Source organism: Echinops telfairi, unplaced genomic scaffold (assembly GCF_000313985.2).
Source record: "Echinops telfairi isolate 266 unplaced genomic scaffold, ASM31398v2 ScPeMD7_655;HRSCAF=1070, whole genome shotgun sequence".
In the NCBI taxonomy this organism is placed as follows: Eukaryota; Metazoa; Chordata; class Mammalia; order Afrosoricida; family Tenrecidae; genus Echinops; species Echinops telfairi.
In genome coordinates, this window is record NW_022104553.1 from 23,200,723 (window position 1) to 23,210,775 (window position 10,053).

The 10,053-nt window shown below is 51.4% G+C and overlaps 1 protein-coding gene across 1 annotated transcript in view; it reads left to right on the forward strand.

Annotated features, from left to right (window-relative positions):
• LIG1 (DNA ligase 1) overlaps positions 1–10,053 on the forward strand; it is a 71,054-nt gene that overhangs the window by 3,425 nt on the left and 57,576 nt on the right. Inside the window, exons 3-6 of the mRNA XM_045292649.1 lie at positions 270–365; positions 2,870–3,008; positions 5,515–5,641; positions 6,540–6,656. Coding sequence (XP_045148584.1) covers positions 270–365; positions 2,870–3,008; positions 5,515–5,641; positions 6,540–6,656 — 479 coding nt within the window. The remainder of the gene's footprint in view (positions 1–269; positions 366–2,869; positions 3,009–5,514; positions 5,642–6,539; positions 6,657–10,053) is intronic.

Consider the following 10,053-nt stretch of genomic DNA (forward strand, 5'->3'; position numbering starts at 1 on the left):
CTCCCTGCCTCGGTCTCTCCTTATCTTTGGTCTCTGAAATGCTAGAACCGCACGGTCGACTCAGCATTTCCTCAGGCAGCTGTAACTGGAAGACCACGTTTTATTCTTGCTTAGTTCCAGGGTTCGAACCCGGGCTCAGGGCTTAGCTCTAGGGGAAAACCCATGTCTCTTTCAGCATCCAGTAGCTGCCAACAATCCGGGACTTGTAGAGGCCAACTGGGAAGAACTGGTTCTGATGTCATGAACTGATGCTTCCTCTTTGCCCACAGGTCATTTTTCCAACCTAAGAAGGAGGAGGGCAAAGCCAAGAAGCGGGAGAAGGAGCCTTCCAGTGCAGGTGGCAAAGAAGCAGCCCCTCCTTCCAAGTACGTGGGGACTGGGGGTGGAGGTGGGTGTGTGCCCCCTGTTACTCAGGATTCTTGGTTGCAAGTGTTATAAACCAGAGCATCTCTGGACCCAAAGGGAAATTTTTTTTTTTAACCGTTTCTAAAACCATGTTACTGGGAGCTGATACATCATTCCATAGTTCAGTCGCATCAAGTAATATTGCACAATCGGTACCATAATCAGTTTCTTCTTTCTTGAACTCCTGGATATCAGTTCCCCCTTACTCCACCACCCTAGCCCCAGAAACCCTTACTCTCCTTGTTGCTGTAGATTCACGTATCCTGGGTTTCATGTACCGAAAAAGATAGAAACACACACCACCAAGATTCAAGAAGGCTTTCAACAGTGACAAAATACAACAAAGATAAACCCCAGTATGAAAAAAAAGCCAACCCCGAAAATATTAAAAACCAGATCAAGCCCAGCGTGTATCTGAGGGGAGATCAGTGTCAAGGCTTTTACCGTTCAAGTCCGATTCATCATTTTAATCTCATAGTCATCTCTCCTATACTCGCTATTCCCTTCCTCAGTTATGGCTAGAGGGCAATCACCGCCGGCTTATTCCCTGTGTAGATCCTGCCAATGTGTTTTAGGCTTCCACTGTCATCCATAGCCTTGTGTGCACCAGAATTGAACAATTTAAGCTGTCTATTCCCTCCTTCAGATTTGGATTATATAATTTGCAATCTTTGGATCACGGATGTCGGTGTGCTTCTTCCAGGTGGGCTTAGTCGATGTCCTAGTTAGATGGCTGCTTTTTTTGGACACAAACCTTTGGGACTCCAGGTGCTATATCGAGTAGGGCCATGTTGTAAGAACAGATTGTCCTTACATTGGTGCTAGGATTAACCTCGAGCCCGAAATCCATTCCTGAATCTTAAGGTTTTTAAAAAAATCTGCCTCTGGTTCACCGTGGAGACATCCTTGCTAATTTATGGTGTCGAATTATATCGCTCATCTCCGTGGAGATAAGGACCTTATAGTGTCTCATTGATAAGCCCATAGTACTTACTTTTTTTTTTTTTAAACAATCATTTTATTGGGGGGGTTCTTACAGCTCTTATATAACAACCCATACATCAGTTGTATCAAGCATATGTGTACATATGTTGCCATCACTATTTTATAAACATTTAGTCTCTATTTAAGCCCTTGTTATCAGCTCTTCATTCCCCCCTCCCTCCCCCGGTATTGACTTTTTAAACTCTGATGATAGAGATAGAACAATTGTAGGCTAACTGCTTATCGCAGTACTTGGATTAGTTACTTGTACAGAAGACATCCTTTATGCGACTGGAGACTATTTGCACAGACAATGGGAGTTGGTGGCCAGGCAAAACTTACAATAAAATTCACTGACAATGTCAGTCACAGGTCTGACCTAGCTGAACAATACATAGCTTAATACGGTAAGTGGGGTCTTGAAGTAGGAAGTAGATGTTAGTCCGCCTACTCACCGTTCGGTACTTCTTGTGCTTCTTCATACACCCTATCATTTCAGTCTGCAGTCCTCGGGTTACAGGTGCGTGAGGTCGAGCCTAGCTCTCCTAATGGGGATTCCACATCAGATCCTTCTGGGATGGCCTCCAGAACCGGGCGCCTGTGTGCCCTTACTCTGCAGCAGACTGTCTCTGCTGTCTGTTCTAAGTGGAAGAGACCACCGTTCTCCCTTCCTGCATCCTGTGTGGGTGGGCCTAGGTAATGCGGTCTCTAGTCTCCCCATCCCCTGCCCCCCCCACTCCGCCACCAGGGCCAATCACAGAAGCCCTGGTGGTGCAGTGGGTCAGGACTTGGCTGCTAACCAGAGGTTGGAAGTTCGAACTCACCTCACCGCACCTGCAGAGGACGATGTAACCACCTGTGCCTGGAAAGATGTACAGCCTCAGAATCCGTGCCGGCAGTCCTGCTCTGTCCCGTAGGGTCTCCAGGAGTCAGACGGCCCCATGGCTATGGACTGACTGGGTTTGGTGTTTGGGGACCAGTCAAGAGAAGAATGTGGGGTCCAGCTAGACTTAAGTCAGATCTCTCATTTGGGGCTCCGGGCAAGTACCCCACCTCTGTGCCCTCATTTCCTTCTGTGTGACTCAGAGGGAAACCGCCATCCAGTCGATACTGCCTCAGGGTAACCTCATAGGACAGGGCAGGACTGTCCCTGTGGGTTTCCGAGCTGGTAACTCTTGATGGAAACAGACTGTCTCATCTTTCTCCCACACAGTGGCTAGTGGATTTGACCTGCTGGCCTTTCACTTAATAACCAAACGCTCACCTACCGCGTCACCAGGACTCCTTACATATAAGCATTTACCACAGTTCAGGTGGGAGGGGGGCAGTAGTGCTGAGTGGATGCCTAGGGGGACTAGTCATAGGCTGTTTAAAAGGAAGAGGAGGGAATGAATGGTGGTGGAGGAGCATGCATGCTGGGGGCCAGCCCCCCCTCCCCGCCCCCAACCTGCCATCTTGCCCTTTGTCTCCGTTGCTCCAGGGTGGCACTGAAGGAACGTAATGGAGTGGTGCCCGAAAGTGAGTCCCCCGTGAAGAGGCCAGCCAGGAAGGTGACCCAGGTCCTGGGCAGTGAGGGGGAGGATGAGGAGGACAGCACCCCCATGGTGCAGGAAGTCCAGGTAGGCTCCCCAAGGACCCTTGGGACCCACTGTCCCTGTCTGCTGTGGCTGCCATGCAGGGCTCTGGAGGCAATGCCCACGAGGTCCTGCCTCTGCCTGGGGTGGGTGCTTAGTGTCACTCCCACGGGGCCTCGCCTATCCGTGGTGGCTGTCTGTGGCACTCAGCTTGAAGGGCGACCCTGAAGATGGAGTCCGCTCACAGGTAGATGGTAGGTAACACCTGATCCTACCACCCACTCACTCCTTGCCCTGCTGGGTCTCTGGGGTCATGCTTGTGCTTGTTGACGGGTGGTGATGGGTCGGGGAGAACAGGCGCCCTGTCTCCTTCCCACAAAGCTGCTGGAGGCTGGATTCAAACCCCTGACTATCAGCACTGTTAGCAGCTAAGCACTTAACCACAGCACCACCAGTCCTCTCTCATAAGGAGCTGCTCGTCTACACCCAAGGGCATACCGGTCACAAACGCAGCGCTGAGCGGTTCTCCCAGTGTGGGCAGGGGGCCAAGCAGCTTCCAGGGGCTCCTGTGGAGCTGGGTTGGCCTCACCTCTTCCGACCCCCAAGACCCTGCCCCCCTTTTTCCAGGAGCCCTGGTAGCTCCGTCGTTGAGTGCTCGGTTGCTCACACAACCAAAACCTCCTCTTCCTGCACCTTGTAGCTCTTGCCCCCACCCCCCAGGCCCCCACAAATGAACAGTTGGTGGAAAGTCTGTTGGCGTCATTTTTCCATTGGCCCCTGCTCACTTGGTGTCTGCGTTTGAACCCACCAGCGAGCTCATGAGAGAAAGATGAGGCAGGCTGCTCCCTTCAAGACAGCAGCCCTGGAATCCCTAGGGGACAGTTCTCTGTCCCCCAGAGTCACCATGAGGCTGGCCCATTTTCCAAGTTGAGCGTTCCCTGCATCTCTGCCCTGCCACCGTCAGCTCTCCTCTCCTGCGTGTGAATACTCTTGCAATTGCCTTGATTCCACTTCTGTAACTGCCCCACCTTCAATTCAGCTGAGGGAGCCAGACACCTTGCTGTATCAAGGCCACTGGGGCTCAGAGAAAGTGATGGAGTTGAACTGCCCCCTCAGAGGTTGGCAGAAATGACCAGGTCTCTCCCAAGGAACAGCCGGTGGGTTTGAACCACTGGCCCTTGAGTTACTAGCTGAGTGCTTAACTGCTGTGCCATCACAACTCCTTGAGGGGCAACCTCAGCGCCGCTCTGCCTTACTGTTGCGGTCAGTTTCCATCAAGTCGCTTCCAATGGAAGGTGCCCCCCCCCCCCCCCCCCCCCCAGCCGGTGCACAGAGCAGACAGAACAGTTCCCGAGGGCTTCCCCGCCTGTGACCTTTCAGAAGGAGTTCGCCCTGGCTGACTCACTTCCGAGGTGCTGGGGGCGTGGAGGGAGGTTTGAACCATCGATCTTTCCGCTGGCCGTGGAGCCCTTCATCGTGTGCACCTCCCCAGACTGGAGCCTGTTTGCAGGCTCCAGCGACCGGGACGTGGGCCACCCCAGAGTGGGAACTCTGCCCGAGGCTCCGGAACTCTGTGGCCAGGCTTTGAGCAGGAGCATGGCAGTCACTTTGGGCAATTGGAAATATACCCCTGCGGGGCCGGGGTCCATCAAAATCCAAAACGGATGCAAAGATCCCGGCAGGGATTGAAGCGAGGACTGGACTGGAAATAATGGTCACCCAGGGGGGCCTTTGTCAACTAGGCAACTTCCTGTGTCTCCGAGTCATGGCACCACTGTGTGGTGCAGGGTAGGACGAGTGCCCTTAGGTTTTCCTCCTCACCGGTGACTGAAGGGGGATGAGGAGAGAACCCATGGGATGTCGTCATAGTCTCCAGCCCCCAGGGCTGTGGAGTGGAACTGGGGCTGGATGCTGGACTCTGAGCCCTGGGGAGGAGGTGCCCCAAGCCCTGGGGCTGCAGATCGGGGGTGGGCTGCCAGTGCTGCTGGCGCTCTGAGGGGGAATGTGCTGGAAGGCCCACTGTGTGGGGGACCCTGAAACAGGTTCGGCTGCTAACTGAGAGGGTGGAGGTCTGACTCCACCCCAAGGCACCTCGGAAGTAAGGCCTGGCCATCGACCTCTGAAAACAGTCCTTAAAAACTCCGGGAAGCAGTCTCTTCTGACACATGGAACCACCCCATTGGCTCAAACTGAGGCCGGGACCAAACCTGGTTGCAGGGGAGGCTGGTAAATGTAGTCCTGAGCCATTTACCACACCCAGCTTGCAAGGGAACTCTGGGAAATGAAATCTTTCATTGAGAAAAATCAAAGGTCCTAGAACTTAAAAAAAAAGAGAGAGAATTGTTGGGCCCATGATGGGGAGATTTTGCAGGTGTGAAACAGTAGGAGAGTGGGGTGGTGGTCCAGGTGAGACAAGGACCGAGGCTACAGGGGCAGGGCAGAACCAGCTGCCACTGAGAGGCCCCTTGAGCTCGGCTGTTTGGGAAGGTGACCGCTGAGCAGCCTGTCCTCCCTCCCTTCATACTCAGATCGCTCTTCTTGGCCTTTCCAGAAGCCTGCCCCCGGCTCTCCGCAGACCTCCTTCCCTGATCCTGTCTCGTCTCCGGAGAACAGCCCCACTCTCCCCAACACCTCCCCCATGGACTTGGGCCCCTCAGGGATCCCAAAGCGGCGCACAGGTGAGGCCCCAGGGTCCCCGCCCCCCTCACTGCCCTTTCACACTTTGGCTCCCACCTTGGTGTTGTGTTGGAGAGCTTGGTGGCCTTGGGCCAGTTGACTGGGCACTAGGCTTGTTGCTTCCTCTGCAAAGCGGATGCAGCGCTTTCTACAGGACCCCCTGTGGAGAGGTTCCCTTCCCTGGTGGTGTCCCGCTGGGTGCAGCAGCTACTGTCGGGGGTGGCTGTCTGTGCCCCTTAAAGATCTTCGACTTTGGGAATACCCAGGGACAGTTCTACTCTGTTTTGCAGCGTTCCTGCAAGTCAGAACTAACTTGGTGGCAGTGGGGGGTTGTAGGGTACCTCCATGTCCCCTGACCTGGGTCTGGGAAAACAGGTGGGGGTTAGGCATGTTGGGAAGTGGGAGGGGAGGGTATAGGAGAGGGTTCTAGGCAGGAACAGCCCTGAGAGGGGAAGAGTTCTGTATTTGTGGAGAGAAGAGAATCTTGGAGAATAGGGAGAGGGGAGGTAGGGGGGAGAGCAGAGCCGGGTCCAACGGGCTGGAGGACTCAGGTTTGTGCTAGGGGTGGTCATGGGTGCTGGGCAGTCAGGCTGGGCCTTGTCAGAGGCAAGACGGGGAGGGATGGGTTCATAGGTGCCTGAGAAGTGGTCCCCAGATTCTGGGAGCCCAGGGGCCGGCCTTTTTTTTTGGAGGGGGGGTGCGGGGGAGTGTTCCCAACCATCCAGTTGGTTCAGACTCACAGCAACCCTAGAAGACAGGAGACCTGCTCCTTAGGGCTTCTGAGCGTAATCTATAGGAGTAGCCAGCCTCTTCTTTCAAGGAGTGGCTCATGTATTTGAACTGCCGACCTTGCAATTAGCCTATGGGACATTGAGGCCCTCACCCCTTTTTCCTTCCCAGCTCGGAAGCAGCTATCGAAACGGAAAATCCAGGAGGTCCTGGAAGAGCCAAATGAAGACAAGGAAAGAAAGGCCAAGAGGAAGACGGAGGAGAGAGAGGAGAAAAGAGAGAAAGGGGGTGGGTTGTCTTCATTTACGTTTCTAGAACCGAGCTCGCACCCTCCTTTGTAGCAGACATTGCGATGGCCACCCAAACCCCGCAGCATTTCTCATGGACAGAGCTTGTTAAAGGAGTCAGCAGGCTGTGATGCCTGTGAGAAATGCTCAGGGTAGCTGTTTATCAGGACCTGTTACGGAGCTGCTCAGGTTTGCTAACAAAGGCCCAAAGGGGAGCCTCAACCTGAATGCATCCGGCTCAAGCTCTGTGGAGCCACAAGCCCAGCTCCCTGAATTACTATATATACTCATGTAGAAGCCGAGTTTTTCAGTACATTTTTATGCTGGAAAAGCTCCCCTTGGCTTATCCTCGAGTGAGGGTCCCACGTACCTGTTCTTTGGTGCAGTGCGGGTGTTCTCTGGTCTCTCCAGCTCATCTGCGGGCACCTGCAGCCTCTGGGTGCTTCGATGACTGCTGATATCACCACTCTTCTTTTCTCCTGCACGCTGGCAGGCTGTGTTGTCCGTGCCCTACTGGGCAAGAACCTGCCTGCTTCTGTGTGCTGGTACCGGGGGCGCACTGCATTCTTGTGAACGTCGGATGCGGCCTTTCTTCTCTGGGACTGTGACCAATGACGTAACCTTTACAGTCTTACCCGTGTTACCTGTGCTTGGTCACGTCCGTGTGTCCCCCCGTCCCCCCCCCCACCCAAGCGTTGCTGAATACAAGTACCAGTATGTCTCTGGTCTTGTATCTATAGTACGTTTACTTACAGTACTTAGTCTGCTATATTTTATTTTCAATTTTCTTATAAACCCCTATCTGGACCCAGTGTTGACTATGCTTGCATAGAGCAGCCTGTATTAGGGTTCATAATATACAAGCTGCATTGTGTACGCACTCTGTTACTGCATGTGTTGCGGTAGCCCTTCCCATACATATGCGGTAACGCTGCATATGCAGTAACACAGTGCATACACCATGCAGTGTGTATAGTATGAGCCCTAACACAGGCTGCTCTATGCAAACATAGTCATGTCATCACATTCTGGAATATTATCATACCAAACTCTCCAAACCCTGAATGACTGTCAGCTCCCTTGGGGATCCAGCATGTTTTGGGTCTCCGGGTGTCTTTTGAATGCGATTCTTTTGGGGGGTGTCTGTTTTCCGTGGTGAAGTCTATCTGTCTTGCTGCATTCTATTGCCAATTGATTGTACTTGTTTATATGTATAGTTGTCTGGACACCACAGGGTTTGTTTTTTTTACTGTAAATTGACCTCTTTTAAGAACTATAACTAGGGTTTATGTTTGGAGTAGGGCTTACGGTATATTTTGAGAATCCAATCGCCGTGGTACAGCATTCTTTTTCGAAGTCTTTTTTATCCTGTTAGAAATGGATCCCAATACTTCTAATCCTGGACCAAAACAAAACCTCAGGTCATACGAAGCTGGTTTCAAGCTTAAGGTTGTGTCAAGAGCAGAAGAAAGCAATAACAGCATTGCAAGTAGGGATTTTGTGGTGACATAAAACAAGTGAGGGAGTGGCAGAAAATGAAAGCTGACTTGGAAAAGATTCCAAAGGCAAAAAAAGCTTGGCGTGGTTCAACGACTTCATAGGGGGCTCTAGAGACTGCATTGCATAGATGGGTTATGGAGTATCGTCAAAGTGGTTACTGTGTAACACGCATGGGAATTCGCTTACATGCCCTTCAAATGGCTAATGATGACAAATTACAAGCACCAGGCATTGAAAATTTTGTTGCATCAGCAGGATGGTGTACCCGCTTCATGAGTAGGTTTGCCCTATGTTTGCTGCAACGAAGAAAGAGTTCACAGAAGTTGCCAAAAGACCTTGATGAAAAAGTGATGTTATTCCATCCATTCGTCATAAAACAAAGAAGGATCCATAACTAGGACCCGGGAGGCATGAGGAAGATGGATGAAACACCCATGACCTTTGATCTTCCAAGCAACAGAACTGTGGCAAGTTTGGGAGACAAAACTATTTGACTCAGAACCACAGGAAATGAAAAAAACCATTTCACAGTCGTTCTGTTGTATTTGGCTAAGGGAACTAAGCTGCGGCCTGTCATTATTTTTAAAAGAAAGACCTTGCCTAAAAAGGTCAAATTCCCACCACGAATTATAGTGCGTGCACATATTAAAGGCTGGATGGATGAAGACGAACAGAAAAATGGTTGGAAGAAATTGGGAACGGACGAGCAGGAGCAGCCTTAAAGAAAAACCATCCTTGCTGTTTGGGATATGTTCAGAGCCCACACGTCTGATGACATAAAAAATATGCAAAGTCTTCTCAGGTTACTTTGGCTGTTATCCCAGGAGGGCTTACATCTGTATTGCAGCCCCTAGATGTGCATTTAAATAAACCTTTCAAAGACCAAGGAAGATGAAGGGATGTCATCTGGTCAAGCCCGACTGACAAGAGTTGGAAATCTGATGAAGGCCGACATAGAACTGATAGCAGTGGGTTCGTGATGCCTGGGAAGATTCCAGAGGACAGGGTGCAGCGCGCCTTCAAGAAGTGTGCATCAGTAATGCTGTGGATGGCAGTGAGGACAGCGCTGTGTGTGAGAACGACAGCAGTGATGGTGATGCCTGTGAACTTGGTGATGATGACAATGTCTATTCTGATAACCTCACACCAGCTCAAGCTGAAGCTCTGTTTGGACGTACAAATGAGCAGGAATCCGGTTTTGAAGGATTTTTAACTCTTGTGCTTTAGCTTGGTTGCTGATTGAGCTAAGGATTGTGTACTTTTAAAGTTATTGTCGATACCGTATTTTTGTGGACCCTCTTTCCCACCTACAGAGCTAATTTACTAGTCTACTGATGCCTCAATTAATGTAACTTTATTGGGTCGCCCGGAGTTGAAATCAACTCGATGGCAGTGGGTTCTACTTTAGCAAGCGTCTTGTCCTCTGGAAGTCCTTATTGCTGATGGCAATGTGCCCTGTTTCACCTTCCACACTTCTAAGGGGTCTGTTCCTTGTAGCTCTCCTCACCGTCCCCAGATAGCGCCAACAACCCACGTACATCCACAAAAGAGTGGGGAAGTTCATTGAAGCCGCTTTCTATGCAAGAGCCTTAAACCAAACCACGACTGTGACTCTTGTAGCCAAATAAAATCAATAACTAAAACAAAAAAAAGAAGGAGAAGGGGTCAAATGTATTCTCGTGGAACCTGTGAAAGCCAGAACCTGGCTGGGGCAGACACCTGTCAGAGAAGGAAAATGCAAATATTTCCCATTAACGGGAGGGAGAGAAAGGCGGTAGGATGCGCACGCTGTCAGCAGCAGGGAGCTGGCCAGACGCAGGCAAACAAGGCCGTCCGCCTCGCATAGGTTTCCCTGGGAACACCAGTAGCAATGGTGAAGATGGGGCATGGCACCACAC